This window comes from Acipenser ruthenus, chromosome 60 (assembly GCF_902713425.1).
Source record: "Acipenser ruthenus chromosome 60, fAciRut3.2 maternal haplotype, whole genome shotgun sequence".
In the NCBI taxonomy this organism is placed as follows: Eukaryota; Metazoa; Chordata; class Actinopteri; order Acipenseriformes; family Acipenseridae; genus Acipenser; species Acipenser ruthenus.
The window spans coordinates 2,191,092-2,209,001 of record NC_081248.1 but is presented as its reverse complement, the minus strand read 5'-3'; the positions used below and the strand labels follow the sequence as shown (position 1 = coordinate 2,209,001).

General features: G+C 44.0%; 1 protein-coding gene across 1 annotated transcript; it reads right to left on the bottom strand.

Annotated features, from left to right (window-relative positions):
* Nucleotides 1-1,540: 1,540 nt before the first annotated feature.
* Nucleotides 1,541-13,976, bottom strand: LOC117968863 (zinc finger protein 449-like). The gene is made up of 2 exons (XM_034916701.2): nt 13,697-13,976; nt 1,541-5,242 (listed from the first exon to the last, which is right to left on the bottom strand). The coding sequence occupies exon 2, from the start codon at nt 4,776-4,778 to the stop codon at nt 3,096-3,098; it is 1,683 nt and encodes a 560-aa protein (XP_034772592.2). The 5' UTR covers nt 4,779-5,242; nt 13,697-13,976; the 3' UTR covers nt 1,541-3,095.
* Nucleotides 13,977-17,910: the final 3,934 nt, after the last annotated feature.

Sequence of the window (17,910 nt, the reverse complement as noted above, 5' to 3'; positions counted from 1 at the left end):
ATCAACGGCCAGGCACTGAACAGCTTTCATCATTCCGTTCAAATCATGTGAAAGACTGACTTTTGAACTCTGCCAGCCCCGCCTACTCTCTGTCTGTATTAATGTAGAGTAGGCGGGGCTGGCAGAGTTGAATGCTCACACTGTCACATGACTGAATGAAATGAGGAAGGCTGTTCTGCTTACCCTAACCCAGGTGCAGCACAGAAACCAGAACCAGAGAAAACGCAGGCCACAGGGGGGAAGAAACGCTTCTTCACACAGAGTGGTGAGTGAATGGGAGGGGTTACCAACACCCCGTTTCCACTGCCAGTCCAGCCTGCCCAGGCCCTAGAAAAGGGTGTTTCCACTGCTGGCCACATGAGCCCTGGTCGACCGTGGTTTGCTGTATCCTACCCGATGTGGCCAGACCTGTTCACAAAGGAACTACATCATCACAGAGCAGGGAGGTGTGTGCTGGATAAGAAGCCGACGGGGACAGAGCGACACATTTCAAGCTTTTTTCACTACGGCTGTCAAAGTTTGAGTTTGTGGCGGCACTTGGGAGAACGAAGAAACAAAAATTATTTTAACAATCGGGCTGGCTCTGAAATCCACAAACAGTTAATGGGTGCTGTGAGGAATTCCACACGTTCTTTCAATTGCAGCATCCGTTGCTCGGGCAGTTTTTTTTCCCTGAGCGTAGTACTGTTACAGGTGTCTTTGATACACAGCACAATACTATCCCACAATCCCCAGTGACCTTTTGACACAGGACAAGAACTTCTGATGTTGGCCACGTTTGGAAAAAACACTGGTGCGTTTTTCTGGACGTAGGGCGAGCCGCGGCTCACAGCAGAAATGAGGCACCAGGTTTACCGAAACACGTTGTGGAGGCTGAATCACTGGGATCCTTTAAGACCCGACAAAGTTTTGAGATCAATCAGCTACTCTGAGCAGGATAAGCACTGATGGGCTGAATGGCCTCCTCTTGTTCAGGACATTATTTTAGAATACACAGTAAAATAAGATAATTGTCTCATTTTAATTTAAATATATTTTTAATAATGCAGATTAAGATACTGGTTGGCCCTGGGGGGGAAAAAAAACTATTACTGGAGTGTGTTCAATAAGCAGAGAGCCCAGGGTGAGAGCCAAGCTCTGAGCTGCCTTGCTGGAAGTTCAAAATGGCTGACCTGCAAATTTTTTTTTTTCCAAATAAGGACTTGTTTGACCAACACATGTCTGGGAAGTATTATTTTTGTTGTCATTTTGTTTTTGTTTTTAAACAGATTATGATATATTTTTTGAAAGAAACATGTTTATAACTTGACAAATCAGGCCTCGAGATGATAAATCAAAAGAAAAGTGTCGTAACTTCACAAAAACACAGCAGCACAGTCAGCACCGCTTCATCAGGACACCTTGGGAGATGTAAAAATATCCCAATTAAACAAGGACCTCAGTCACACTTACATTCATCACTTACAACATGCATAAGAGAAGTATTTTTACAGTACTGTTATTACTAAAGAAAAAGAATGAAATCACATCACATTAAGAATAAATGTTAAAAGTTTTTATTTTTATTTTTTTAATCCTAAACAAAATTAATCAATGTTTTTTTTATTTCTAAATGAACAAGGCGAGACACCTGGGATGTTGACACGCCTGATTTCCTTCCACAGCAGCCTGAGAAATTACAGAGACTCCAGCTCCTTCAAGAGTTCAACCTGGTTTACTCAAATCATAGAGTAATCACGTAATTACTGCACTGCGCTGACCTTGAAAAGCGATCTCCGTTCATCATTTTAAAATACAGTATCCCAATTAAACAAAGTGAAGTCCCAATTAAATGACAGAAACAGCACTGGGAAGAACCATCTCCCATTTAAGCAGACATTCAGATTATCAGTGTCCCGATTAGGCGGTGCTGACTAGTAATTACATTTTAAAAAATGAATTAAACACATTGTGATATCTTGCCTGGCATTTTGAAACTGCTCGCTCCTCACACAGCTTTGCATGACCGCGTCCGTCGATACGGGGGTCCAGGGGAGAGAGCTCTGCTTATTGAATGCACCACTGTTGGCCAATCCACAGTTAAGGAGTTAGGTGCTACAGGTGGGAGAGACTCAGAAGGTGGGGCAATTAGGAGAGTTTGGGGGGGGGGGGGGGGGGGTTCTTTCTATCCTTTTGTTTTTTTCATCTCATTGTTTTTTAGATTTACCTCTTATTTGTGAGTTTGAGGGAGCTGTTTGGATTATGTTTTTCTGTATTCACTACACAGCCTGAAGTGGTTTAATCTGTTCATTACACTACTGTTTGGATTCAGCACTGGAGGAGGACTGCGTGCCCTGCTTGAGAAGAGGAACCCGGCTTATTTCAGCTTTGTAAGGGGTTTCTGTTCAAGTGAAAGAGCTGGACTGCACTCTTCTTTTACCCTGGTTCCACACTTTCAGTGTTGCATTTGGTAAGACTGTTCCTTTTTTCTACAGTGCTGGACTAACTTTGGGTTGTGTGGGACATTATCAAGCGTGTATATAGATAGATAGATCAATCTATCTATCTATCTATCTATCTATCTATAGATAGATAGATAGATAGATAGATAGATAGATAGATAGATAGATAGATAGATAGATAGATAGATAGATATAGATATACACACTGTAGGGAGAATGGGGCTCCAACAGAGATGGATTTAACTTCTGTTGTAGAGCAGTTTGATCCATTCTGGTTTTACTATGAGTTTAATAACACACACACCTGAGCTTGTTATCTATACACACTGTAGCTAATCAAGCACATACTAAAACCTGGAATGGGTGAAACAGCTATGCAACAGGAGTCGTATTTCCATCCCTGTCTAATACATATAAACTCATGAACTATACAAGTTTTATTAAATAAATAAAGGAATCAAATGTGATACTCAAATCAGTATCAGGCAGTTTCACCTCTTATTGATGTGTTGGTTGAGATTATCGTTTGTGCTTTCTTTTTATTAGTTTTTTCTTTATTTTTTGATTGTTAAAAGGTCTATTATATATTATGAAGACATGTTAGATGGCTGTATCACATCAATACCAGGGTGTAATATGTATTATAAAGACATTTCAGATGGCTGTCAAATCGGACACTGTTCCTGCCTCGGGCTCGTATTTGTGCCCCTGCTCCTCTGCGGAGTGTTTCCTCTGGCAGTGTCGTCTCAGAGTGGTTCTCTCGGTGAACCTCATCCGGCACACCTGGCACTGGTACGGCCGCTCCCCGGTGTGCACTCTCTGGTGCTGGAGCAGCTCCCCCGGCTCTCGGAACCCCTTCTGACAGACGGTGCACTGGAAGGGCTTGCCGGCGTCGGAGTGGACGTGCCGGTGGCGGGCGAGGTGCGAGGAGCGCTTGAAGGCCTTGCCACAGTCGGTGCACACATAGGGCTTCATCTCCAGGTGACTGATGCGGTGCCTCTCCAGGTAGGAGCGGTAGGGGAAGGCCCTGGAACACACCGTGCACACGTAGGCTTTGATGTGGGTAGGCTGAGGGCTGCCAGTGGCTCGAGACAACTCCGTGTCGCTCTGGAGCTCCCCGCTTTTGGGAGTCAGTATCGGCCGCATGCACAGGGTGTAGGGGACCCCCATGGCGTCAATCAACAGGACCCCCCTCGCGCTGTACAGGTCCTCGGGGTCGGAAGTTTCAGGGGGTGCCGGCAGCAGGCTTTGTGGGCAGTCCGGTTTGTGGGCCTGCTTGTGTTTGGTTCCTCTTTGCGCTTTCTGTTTTGTATCTCGTATTGCATCTTGACACCTGGGTCCAGGATCAAAGTCTAAATCTGTTTCTGAATCTGTCTTCTGTGAATTCCTGGCTGCTTTTGTATTGATATGCGTCCGATTTTCTTCTTGCATTTTCTTTTGCATCACTTTTGGTTTTGTATCTTGTTTTGTATCCAAATCTAACTCTGATCCTGAATCTGTGCTCTGTGAATTTCCAGCCGCGTTCAAACCAACACGCGTCAGAATGTCTTGTCGCGTTTCTTTAGTTCGTTTGGCTTTCCGTTTCTTATTTTGACACCTGGGTTTGGAATCAAAGTCTAATTCTGATTCTGAATCCGTGTTTTGTAGATTCCCCGCTGCGTTCTGCAGTTCCTGTTTTGTGACCTGACAGCTTGTTCCATGTTCTGTGTGTAATCCAATACTGAGTTTGGCTTTCGTGTTCCTAATTCCGTGGTTTGGGCATTGCGATCTCTGCATTCCCTCGCGGTTCAGTTTTGTGTTGTGCCGTGGCGATGCAGTTTCTAAATTTAAATCTGAAAAAAGCCCGTAACAAACCAACTTGGTGTCTTCAGCGACATTTAAACCCTGGTCCGATCCCGTGGTCTCTGAGAAATCCAGCCTCAGCTGCTGCTTCCTCTCATGTCGTTTCGATTCACAACTGAGTCCCCAATCCGATCCTAATTCCAAACTCCTGATAGTGCTGGCACCACTTTTGGGAATTGTAGTAGGATTTGTGGTTTCCGTGTTCAAGGCATGTTTCCCAATGGGATTTGTCCCACTCTGTTTCCTTTTCCGAGACTTATTTCCGGAATCTGACTCCAAATTCAAGTCTGTTCTCACATCCTGTTGCGTTTTGTTGTGGATCTGAGAATCTGGAGTAAGAGCATTCACACCAGTGTTTGTGTTTGAATTTGAGGTCGTACCCGAGTCCATATTGATTTCTTCTGGTCTTTTACTACCGATTTGTAAATCCGGAGTAAGTGTGTTCACATCTGAACTCATATTGGAATATGAATTTGCACTAAAGTCCATTTTCATGTCTTGCACTGATTTGCTCCAGATTGTTCGTTCACGCAGGTGTTTCTATCTCAATGTGAAGTTGTACCCGACTCCATGCTGGCTGCTTCTTGTGTCTTATTGAATGTGGATGAAGTTCAATCGCAGCTGCATTTCCATTCCAATCTTGCGTTTGTTTCATATTGTCTATTCTCGGTTGCTGGGTTTTCCTGCAGAGTGTTAGTTAACATCTGAACTCGTGTTGGAATTTGGATTGGTATTGGAGCCTTTTGCACGGACTGTCTGAATCGGGCGGGTTTAACCTCTCTGCACTCGTGTTGAGGTCAAGCTGCTTTCTTGTTTGCATTCTTCCCTCTATCTTTCTCTCCCTTTCCAAAGAAATAATTTCTGTTTATTTCATGAAGGCTTGCAACACAATCTTTCTTTCTTTCTTTTTTTCTTTCTTTCTTCTGTTTATAGTCAGGGAATTTCAAGTAAACTAAACACTGTAAAGAGACAAAAAAAATTAATTATTTGCAAAATACAATACAAAACTCTAGATTTCTGCTAAAGAATGTCCTAACAAGTTTCACCAAACATGATTCAGACAGTCAGGGCTCCAGACGAACATGTTGCCCCTAGGCCTAAGATTTGGGGTTCCAAATCAAATTGTTGGGTGAGACTTCTTTATGAGCAAGTTGTTGCTTCCATATTCAACTGCTTAAAATACAAGAAAAACACTGAAATGATACAAAAACAGAAGTGTGATGTTTGTGCCACTTGTTTGCTGCCTCATTGTTCATCTCTGCTGCCTGGCCTGTCCTCCTTGTAATCTGCTGTCCTGCACCACACCTGTCCCCAATGATGCTGTCCTGCACCACACATGTCCTCAATGCTGCTGTCCTGCACACCACCTGTCTTCAATGCTGCTGTCCTGCACCACACCTGTCTTCAATGCTGCTGTCCTGCACACCTGTCCCCAATGCTGCTGTCCTGCACCACACCTGTCCTCAATGCTGCTGTCCTGCACACCTGTCCTCAATGCTGCTGTCCTGCACACCTGCCCTCAATGCTGCTGTCCTGCACCACACCTGTCCCCAATGCTGCTGTCCTGCACCACACCTGTCCTCCTTGTGATCTGCTGTCCTGCACCACACCTGTCCTCAATGCTGCTGTCCTGCACCACACCTGTCCTCAATGCTGCTGCTGTCCTGCACCACACCTGTCCTCAATGCTGCTGCTGTCCTGCACCACACCTGTCCTCAATGCTGCTGCTGTCCTGCACCACACCTGTCCTCAATGCTGCTGCTGTCCTGCACCACACCTGTCCTCAATGCTGCTGCTGTCCTGCACCACACCTGTCCTCAATGCTGCTGCTGTCCTGCACCACACCTGTTCTCAATGCTGCTGCTATTCCTGCCTGTTATTGTCAACCTTTGGTGCTTTAAAACTGAACTTCAAATTTCCTTGAGTTCTACCTTTTGGTAACTAATTGGAATTTGGCCTAAACTTAAGCCTCTGCACTTATACAACTATCAAATCGTTCTTGTTCTTCAGGGTTGGTGTCGCCAGCAGTTAAAATATCTGCATCACTTGGCCAGGAAGTGTAATTTGGTCTTCATTTCCTTTTACCTGAGGAAAGCCAGCACTTAACACAAGGCTTTGGGTCAAACATTTCAAGGTAGGGGCTTTCTGCACTGACTCAAACAGCAGCCACATTAAGTGAGTTGCTGTGACAGAGAGCGAATGAATCCGAATCAACAATCTCCCTCTCGACCGGTGAGGGCACTGTACAACAGGAACTGCGTGCCTCGTACTGAATGGTTGGGCAGTTCATTCCAGGGGCTGTCGGAAGCCAGCCATTCAGGAAGAGGGCGGTGTCATGGTTCCTGGAGTCCTCACCCTAGTACGGTGAACAATGTTTCAGTCATGAATTGGAGGAGACGTGATTGAACTAGCTATCGGAGGGGGCGGGGCTTAGGGTACTTTAGGGGGACGTGATGCCGTAATCAGCTCCTTTGTTGTGGTTAATGGGAGGAAACGAGGACGATTAAACCGTGAGTGAAGTGTCGCTTTTGTTTAACTGTGTGTGTTTATCTCCACCAGATGGCTAAACACGGATCTGGGAGCTACCGCTTTTACGCCAGCGATACACCCGGACTGCACTGCACCTGAACACACACCAGCACCACTGTTTATAGCACTGCACCTGAACACACACCAGCACCACTGTTTATAGCACTGTACTTGAACACACACCAGCACCACTGTTTCCAGCACTGCACCTGAACACACACCAGCACCACTGTTTATAGCACTGCACCTGAACACACACCAGCACCACTGTTTATAGCACTGCACCTGAACACACACCAGCACCACTGTTTATAGCACTGCACCTGAACACACACCAGCACCACTGTTTCCAGCACTGCACCTGAACACACACCAGCACCACTGTTTATAGCACTGTACCTGAACACACACCAGCACCACTGTTTATAGCACTGCACCTGAACACACACCAGCACCACTGTTTATAGCACTGTACCTGAACACACACCAGCACCACTGTTTATAGCACTGCACCTGAACACACACCAGCACCACTGTTTCCAGCACTGCACCTGAACACACACCAGCACCACTGTTTATAGCACTGCACCTGAACACACACCAGCACCACTGTTTATAGCACTGCACCTGAACACACACCAGCACCACTGTTTCCAGCACTGCACCTGAACACACACCAGCACCACTGTTTATAGCACTGTACCTGAACACACACCAGCACCACTGTTTATAGCACTGCACCTGAACACACACCAGCACCACTGTTTATAGCACTGCACCTGAACACACACCAGCACCACTGTTTATAGCACTGTACCTGAACACACACCAGCACCACTGTTTATAGCACTGCACCTGAACACACACCAGCACCACTGTTTATAGCACTGTACTTGAACACACACCAGCACCACTGTTTATAGCACTGCACCTGAACACACACCAGCACCACTGTTTATAGCACTGCACCTGAACACACACCAGCACCACTGTTTATAGCACTGCACCTGAACACACACCAGCACCACTGTTTATAGCACTGCACCTGAACACACACCAGCACCACTGTTTCCAGCACTGCACCTGAACACACACCAGCACCACTGTTTATAGCACTGTACCTGAACACACACCAGCACCACTGTTTATAGCACTGTACCTGAACACACACCAGCACCACTGTTTATAGCACTGCACCTGAACGCACACCAGCACCACTGTTTATAGCACTGCACCTGAACGCACACCAGCACCACTGTTTATAGCACTGCACCTGAACGCACACCAGCACCACTGTTTATAGCACTGTACCTGAACACACACCAGCACCACTGTTTCCAGCACTGCACCTGAACACACACCAGCACCACTGTTTATAGCACTGCACCTGAACACACACCAGCACCACTGTTTATAGCACTGTACCTGAACACACACCAGCACCACTGTTTCCAGCACTGCACCTGAACACACACCAGCACCACTGTTTATAGCACTGTACCTGAACACACACCAGCACCACTGTTTATAGCACTGCACCTGAACACACACCAGCACCACTGTTTATAGCACTGCACCTGAACTGAGAGCACGCACTGTCCGGAGACATGTCTGTGTCTGTGTTTTGTCTCTATGTTTGTGTTTCGTGTCTGTGTTTGTTATTATTATTTCAGGACTGCAACCCCTTGGTTTTGACGCTGGAAATACTATCACTGACACTTATCTGCTGTATTATTGAATCATATTTTGTCACACTTGTACTTGCTTGAACCAAAGTCATTGTATTTATCTTGTTCTTAATTGTATTATTACTTGTACTGTGATACTTGAAATGTATTTGCTTACGATTGTAAGTCGCCCTGAATAAGGGCGTCTGCTAAGAAATAAACAATAATAATGATACCCATAGTTGGGTAGAGCCAGCATTATTATTTAAGCGGTCAAGGAGACCAAACAGGAAAATAAAATAACTTGAACCGTGAACTTTGTGTTTGTTGTTGTCTGGAGCACCTGCATCACCCCTACACCTATGCACAGCAACCCACACGTTCACAGTTGCGTAGCTTGAATTGAATTCTGTTTTGTGCATAATATCCACGATCACACTGGGCGGTTGCTGTCAACACTATCTGAGGCTTGCTACAGTAGATGCAGACTCTGCAGTACTAGTGCTAGATGCAGCAGAAGAACTAGAGAACATCGGATATTTTTCTATTCAAAGTGACTCTCAAATTCGTCTTTGTACTACACCAGCAAGGTCTGCATTGATTTGTTGATGGCGGCACAACTCACAAACTTTCATCAGCTTGAGATGGTCACCTTTTCAATTGCTTTGTTGTTTAATCCACAACCGTTTTGTTCTCAAGAACCTTATTAAAGCTGTATTATTTTCACAGATGTCTTGATTTCCATGAAATGTACCCATTTGCTGTGTAATATGAAAATTCCCATTTCTGAAAGAATTGTAGAAATATACATTTTTTTATCACTTAAATAAATACAGCAAACGTTTGCTTTATTGACACACTACCTATTAGAGTGGGCGAACAGAGCGTGATCGGGTTCATCCCCTAGAGAAGGACAGTCTGTGTGTATTGTCAATGTGAGTGATTGAGTTCATCCCCTATGAGGACAGTCTGTGTGTATTGTCAATGCGAGTGATTGAGTTCATCCCCTATGAGAAGGACAGTGTGTGAGTATCATCAATGCGAGTGATTGAGTTCATCTCCTATGAGGACAGTGTGTGTGTATCATCAATGACAGTGATTGAATTCATCTCCTATGAGAAGGACAGTGTGTGCGTATCATCAATGCGAGTGATTAAGTTCATCTCCTGTGAGAAGGACAGTGTGTGAGTATCATCAATGAGAGTGATTGAGTTCATCTCCTATGAGGACAGTGTGTATCATCAATGAGAGTGATTGAATTCATCTCCTATGAGAAGGACAGTGTGTGCGTATCATCAATGCGAGTGATTAAGTTCATCTCCTGTGAGAAGGACAGTGTGTGTGTATCATCAAGGAGAGTGATTGAGTTCATCCCCTATGAGGACAGTGTGTGTGTATCATCAATGAGAGTGATTGAGTTCATCCCCTATGAGGACAGTGTGTGTTTATCATCAATGAGAGTGATTGAGTTTCTCCCCTATGAGGACAGTGTGTGTGTATCATCAATGCGAGTGATTGAGTTCATCTCCTATGAGAAGGACAGTGTGTATCATCAATGCGAGTGATTGAGTTCATCTCCTATGAGGACAGTGTGTGAGTATCATCAATGAGAGTGATTGAGTTCATCTCCTATGAGGACAGTGTGTGTGTATCATCAATGAGAGTGATTGAGTTCATCTCCTATGAGGACAGTGTGTGCGTATCATCAATGAGAGTGATTGAGTTCCTCCCCTATGAGGACAGTGTGTGCGTATCATCAATGAGAGTGATTGAGTTCATCTCCTATGAGGACAGTGTGTGTGTATCATCAATGAGAGTGATTGAGTTCATCTCCTGTGAGAAGGACAGTGTGTGTGTATCATCAATGAGAGTGATTGAGTTCATCTCCTATGAGGACAGTGTGTGCGTATCATCAATGAGAGTGATTGAGTTCCTCCCCTATGAGGACAGTGTGTGTGTATCATCAATGAGAGTGATTGAGTTCATCCCCTATGAGGACAGTGTGTGTGTATCATCAATGAGAGTGATTGAGTTCATCTCCTATGAGGACAGTGTGTGCGTATCATCAATGAGAGTGATTGAGTTCATCTCCTGTGAGAAGGACAGTGTGTGTGTATCATCAATGAGAGTGATTGAGTTCATCTCCTATGAGGACAGTGTGTGTGTATCATCAATGAGAGTGATTGAGTTCATCTCCTATGAGGACAGTGTGTGTTTATCATCAATGAGAGTGATTGAGTTTCTCCCCTATGAGGACAGTGTGTGAGTATCATCAATGCGAGTGATTGAGTTCATCTCCTATGAGGACAGTGTGTGAGTATCATCAACGCGAGTGATTGAGTTCATCTCCTATGAGGACAGTGTGTGTGTATCATCAATGAGTGTGATTGAGTTCATCTCCTATGAGGACAGTGTGTGCGTATCATCAATGAGAGTGATTGAGTTCCTCCCCTATGAGGACAGTGTGTGTTTATCATCAATGAGAGTGATTGAGTTTCTCCCCTATGAGGATAGTGTGTGTGTATCATCAATGAGAGTGATTGAGTTCATCTCCTATGAGGACAGTGTGTGTGTATCATCAATGAGAGTGATTGAGTTCATCTCCTGTGAGAAGGACAGTGTGTGTGTATCATCAATGAGAGTGATTGAGTTCATCTCCTATGAGGACAGTGTGTGTGTATCATCAATGCGAGTGATTGAGTTCATCTCCTATGAGGACAGTGTGTGTTTATCATCAATGAGAGTGATTGAGTTTCTCCCCTATGAGGACAGTGTGTGCGTATCATCAATGAGAGTGATTGAGTTCATCTCCTATGAGGACAGTGTGTGCGTATCATCAATGCGAGTGATTGAGTTCATCTCCTATGAGGACAGTGTGTGAGTATCATCAATGAGAGTGATTGAGTTCATCTCCTATGAGGACAGTGTGTGGGTATCATCAATGCGAGTGATTGAGTTCATCTCCTATGAGGACAGTGTGTGAGTATCATCAATGCGAGTGATTGAGTTCATCTCCTATGAGAAGGACAGTGTGTGTGTATCATCAATGAGAGTGATTGAGTTCATCCCCTATGAGGACAGTGTGTGAGTATCATCAATGAGAGTGATTGAGTTCATCTCCTATGAGAAGGACAGTGTGTATCATCAATGCGAGTGATTGAGTTCATCTCCTATGAGGACAGTGTGTGTGTATCATCAATGAGAGTGATTGAGTTCATCCCCTATGAGGACAGTGTGTGTGTGTGTATCATCAATGAGAGTGATTGAGTTCATCTCCTATGAGGACAGTGTGTGTGTATCATCAATGCGAGTGATTGAGTTCCTCCCCTATGAGGACAGTGTGTGTGTATCATCAATGAGAGTGATTGAGTTCATCTCCTATGAGGACAGTGTGTATCATCAATGAGAGTGATTGAGTTCATCTCCTATGAGGACAGTGTGTGTGTATCATCAATGAGAGTGATTGAGTTCATCTCCTATGAGGACAGTGTGTATCATCAATGCGAGTGATTGAGTTCATCTCCTATGAGGACAGTGTGTGTGTATCATCAATGAGAGTGATTGAGTTCATCTCCTGTGAGAAGGACAGTGTGTGAGTATCATCAATGAGAGTGATTGAGTTCATCTCCTATGAGGACAGTGTGTGTGTATCATCAATGAGAGTGATTGAGTTCATCTCCTATGAGGACAGTGTGTGTGTATCATCAATGAGAGTGATTGAGTTCCTCCCCTATGAGGACAGTGTGTGCGTATCATCAATGCGAGTGATTGAGTTCATCTCCTATGAGGACAGTGTGTGTGTATCATCAATGCGAGTGATTGAGTTCATCTCCTGTGAGGACAGTGTGTGTGTATCATCAATGCGAGTGATTGAGTTCATCTCCTGTGAGAAGGACAGTGTGTGAGTATCATCAATGCGAGTGATTGAGTTCATCTCCTATGAGGACAGTGTGTGCGTATCATCAATGCGAGTGATTGAGTTCATCTCCTATGAGGACAGTGTGTGCGTATCATCAATGCGAGTGATTGAGTTCATCTCCTGTGAGAAGGACAGTGTGTGAGTATCATCAATGCGAGTGATTGAGTTCATCCCCTATGAGGACAGTGTGTGTGTATCATCAATGCGAGTGATTGAGTTCATCTCCTATGAGGACAGTGTGTGAGTATCATCAATGCGAGTGATTGAGTTCATCTCCTATGAGGACAGTGTGTGAGTATCATCAATGCGAGTGATTGAGTTCATCTCCTATGAGGACAGTGTGTGCGTATCATCAATGCGAGTGATTGAGTTCATCCCCTATGAGGACAGTGTGTGTGTATCATCAATGAGAGTGATTGAGTTTTTCTCCTATGAGGACAGTGTGTGAGTATCATCAATGCAGCAGTTTTGAAATAGAAGTAAGATTATCCCAGTAATTATCAATCGCAAACTATATATATATATATATATATATATATATATATATATATATATCCTTTTTTTCTGCTACATGTCTGTCCTAAAATATTTAAGTATGTTTGTGTGGTCATATGTTTAACAGAGCTCTAAAGTCACTACAAATTGTAAAACCTGTTATATTTATAGTTTATAACAATTTCTCAAAATAGAATATAAATCTCACAAAACATGGTTCTTTTGATTGTACAATTCACCTAGATTACATTCGGCACAATAAATAAATAAATAATAAAATAAATTCTCAGTGGCTTTTATTGTATAACAGTTTGTTTTTAAGACAAGTGACTCTATCAATGTTGTGACTTTATTATAATTTACAAAACTACCGATACTGATACTGTGGGAAACGATCTAAATCTGCTATTGTTATTAGTTATAAAGTTGTGTGTTTTTGTGCTTTTTCGTCGTTTGTTATTAAATGAATGAGATAAACATAACAATTTTCATAACAATAATCATACCGCTGGTGATGATAATAAAATAATAATAATAACGTCTATAGACATACTCTTTCTTTACAAATGTTTAAAATTTTACATTTTGAATTCACATGTTGCCAACGATAACTTGTGACTGAACAGGCATTCTCAAAATAATATTCATTGTCTCGTATTATCATAAAAACTACGACGAATGCGCGCAAGAGCACGTTTTACGTGAATCGGAAACTCTCAGTTAACGTGTTGTTTTGTTTATCTCGCTAATTGTCAAGTTAATTCAAATGAAATGTTTAAACTGTAACACCGCTGTCTACTCACCCCAAAACATTTCACACTCTTGTTGAAATCCCCTTGGTCAAAACGGGGTCCCGCACCAAAACAGTGCCCCGGCGACACAAGGAGAAGGTATTTCGTGTTCCCATTACACATTTTCAACTCAGTTAAGGAGATACTTCGTTGTGATGATTGTTATTATTTTTTAAATGTAGAGTTAATGTGAAAATGCATTGCTTATGATATGTTTTTGCCTATTAGAAGAGAGGACGAGGTAAAAACTATATACAGTAATAAAGGTATTTTTATTTTAGGCAGATTAATCAACATATCCTAGTTAAGTCGGTGTATTTTTTTTAATTTCAACTTTCTAAACATGTTTTTAAAGCGTTTATAAAAATGTAAGATGCTTTTAAAACGATAACACCCTCTTCGAGGTACGGGGAGAGCTCCCGGGTGAACTGGTATTTGTAGTCCGTCAAAGAGGCGCCATTTCTTGAATTTGTAGTTCTCTAACCATTTCATGGCGTGTGCTCCTCTGGGATTTGTAGTTATTTTTTTGTCGCCGCCGTTTGTAAGAGGTGCGGTGTTGTTGTTTTTTTAAACAGTTTATTTACAATATTGATAGTGTAATACACATACAAGATACGGATAGTGCTAGTGACGGGGGCCGTGGCACATTACAATGCATTATTATGTATTTCTTAGCAGACGCCCTTATCCAGAGTGACTCACAGTTGTATACAAAATAAAATACATATCAAGAATTACAGTACAATTAAGAGCAAGATACAAAATACAATGACTTCAGTCCTAATAAGAGCAAATTCAAAACACAGTACGATTTGATATGGGGGCAGTTCAGGAGCAGATAACAGTGTTGATAGTTACATCAGGGTTAGATACGAGTGCAAGTGAAATACAAGATACTACAGATTGGGTTCAGTACAGGATTAAATACAGTAACATAGGGAGCAGATAAGTGCAAGTTAAAGTGCATTAGAGGCAGAGTGCTATATAGTCCAGAAGGGGAGAGTTGAGTTTTCTGAAAAGGTGTGTCTTGAGGAGGCGCCGGAAGGTGTGTTTTTCATATAAAAACACAGAGCAAGGAAAAGCATATATCACATTATATACACTTCTATAACAAGGTACTTGTTCATAATATCCAATAAGTACTGAGATGTCCTAGACTTTACTAGAGAAGGGGACTTGATTACTCTGATGCCGCCTTTAAAAAAGCAGTTAACAGATGGTTTCATAAAAAGACATTTACATTTCTGAATTAAATACTTTCCAAGCAGCAAGATAAGGTTGATAACATCTCTGGCTTCAGTGTTTTCTATTGTATTAAAATACCCACGTCAGTATATAGATAGTACATTTGGAATTTTCAAAGACCATAATGATAAACGCCATTCCAAAAATGCTTTGTAAAAGAAGTTTAAAATAATACGCGCGTCGTTGTTTCAATATCAGTCGCAGGAATACAAAAAGTCTCTCAAAGCATTGTACAATACAAAGCGTCACAATAAAATACATTCGTATCAGGATCCTAAGGCGTGCCAACAATTACACCATTAAATTAAAAACAGTCTGATAAAGAATATGTTGAATACAGCAATTCAAAATTATATTTAAAAACATTGGTTTTAATTGTAAATAAAACAACAAAGAGTTTAAAACCATGTAATAAAATTAGAATTTAAAAAAGAACAAAAGGAAAATGCAGTTTAGATTGTAAAATAGGAACACAAAGAGAGAAAAGCTAAGATAGATAGGTAGATAGATAGATAGATAGAAATAGATAGATAGATAGATAGATAGATAGATAGATAGATAGATAGATAGATAGACAAAGATTGAAGATATATAATTCCAGGTTGTAACACTACAAAATGTGGAAAAGTCCAAGGGGGGTGAATACTTATGCAAGGCACTGTATGTATATATATATATATATATATATATATATATATATATATATATATATAATCTACATGTTGTCCAGGCTTGCTCTAAACAAGATCATTGGTTTGTGGTGTGTGAAACATGTTTGTTCTATTACAATAATGCTAATGTTCACCCTCCCAGAAGAGTACTGGGGTGAGAATTGGCCTTACAGGGTGAGGATTAGCCTAGGACAGAACTCACCCGGGGTGAGAATTAGCCTGTAACACCAGACAGTGCTGCTGGCCTCCTCTCGTTCGAGAGTTTTTCTTATGCTTTTATTTATTATCTCCAAGGGCGGAGGAGGCGTGTTGCATGCCCAGGCACCGGACACAGAGGAGGTGCTTGTCCTCTGAAGGGAGCTTCGCCTTGCAGGACGTGCAAGCGTGGTATTTAGCCATGCTTGATGTCTCTATTTGTGTTGAGAACCCCAGAGGCGTGAAGCGGATGATATCGATGTGCTGGGACACTGAAGCACGGAGTATCCAAGCACCGAGCACTGAGGGCACGTGCACCAGGGGGTGCTGATGCACCGAGCACTGAGGGCAATGCAGTAGGGGGTGCTGAAGCACCGAGGCTCTGAGGCACCGAGCACTGAGGGCACATGCACCAGGGGGTGCTGATGCACCGAGCACTGAGGGCAATGCAGTAGGGGGTGCTGAAGCACCGAGCACTGAGGGAACGTGCACCAGGGGGTGCTGAAGCACCGAGGCTGAGGCACCGAGCACTGAGGGCACATGCAGTAGGGGGTGCTGAAGCACCGAGCACTGAGGGCACGTGCACCAGGGGGTGCTGAAGCACCGAGGCTCTGAGACAGTGAGCACTGACGGCACATGCACTAGGGGGTGCTGAAGCACCGAGGCTCTGAGGCACCAAGCACTGAGGGCACGTGCACCAGGGGGTGCTGAAGCACCGAGCACTAAGGGCATGTGCACCAGGGGGTGCTGAAGCACCGAGGCTGAGGCACCGAGCACATCCACTAGGGGGTGCTGAAACACCGAGGCACCGAGCACTGAGGGCACGTGCACCAGGGGATGCTGAAGCACCAAGAACTGAGGGCACGTGCACCAGGGGATGCTGAAGCACTGAGGGCATGTGCACCAGGGGGTGCTGAAGCACCGAGGCTCTGAGGCAGCGAGCACTGAGGGCATGTGCACCAGGGGATGCTGAATCACCGAGAACTGAGGGCACATGCACCAGGGGGTGCTGAAGCACCGAGCACATCCACTAGGGGGTGCTGAAGCACCGAGGTTCTGAGGCACCGAGCACTGAGGGCATGTGCACCAGGGGGTGCTGAAGCACCGAGCACATCCACCAGGGGATGCTGAAGCACTGAGGCTCTGAGGCACCGAGCACTGAGGGCACATACACCAGGGGGCGCTGAAGCACCAAGGGTACGGAGCTTCTAAGCACCGAGGGTGCTGAAGCACTGAGGCTGTAATGCATTGAGGGCACTGAAGTACTGAGGGCGGCAAAGCACCAAAGTCACCAAGACATGGAGCGTCGAAGCACCGAGGTTCTGAGGCACCAAGTGCACGTGCACTGAAACACCAAGGCACAGAGCGTCTAAGCACCAAGACACTGAGGCTCTGAGGCACAGAGGGCATAAACACCAAGGTACTGGGCAGGTGCTTAGTCTTAACCGCATGCAGTCACACACAACCGGGGCACCGTGTAGCGTACGCCGCGGTGGAGCACAGGCTGAAGAGCTGCAATAGTAGAGTGTACTGCTTGTGACTTTTTTATTATTATTATTTAACTGGAACAGCAGTGAGATAAATACACATGTATGCACACACAACAGCAAGCTGCAGTTAGAACAGGATGAGACAATCCGGCAGAGTCAACTCGACAGTGGGGCGCAGCCAAGCCGGGTCCCAGTGTAGGAATCATGCATTTTTTTTTTTTTAGCTGCAATAGCATAGATACAGATGCTGCAGAGTTAGAAAGCAGACTACAATCGCAAAATGATGCAGACTGCTGAAAAAGAGAAATATTAAAACGCTGTTGCTCAGCTCAGTCTACAGATGTCGAGTTTCTGATTCCGGGGAAGTGGCAAGCTGACTTCCAGCAATATAAGTATTTCAGGGGAACTCCAAAAAAACTCGAGTTAGAGCTCTTTCACACAGACTGAACCACAGCAACTGGAGAGTATACCTACCTTACCTACCTGATGTAAGAAGCCAAAGAGGAAGTGAGCTCCGTGGAGCAACTGTTTGTTCCCTTGGGAGGCAGGACCGAGGACGTCACTCCCCGGAGGGTCCTATCAGCAGCTCTGACATAAAATGCTCATATCCCCAAAATATTGGTTG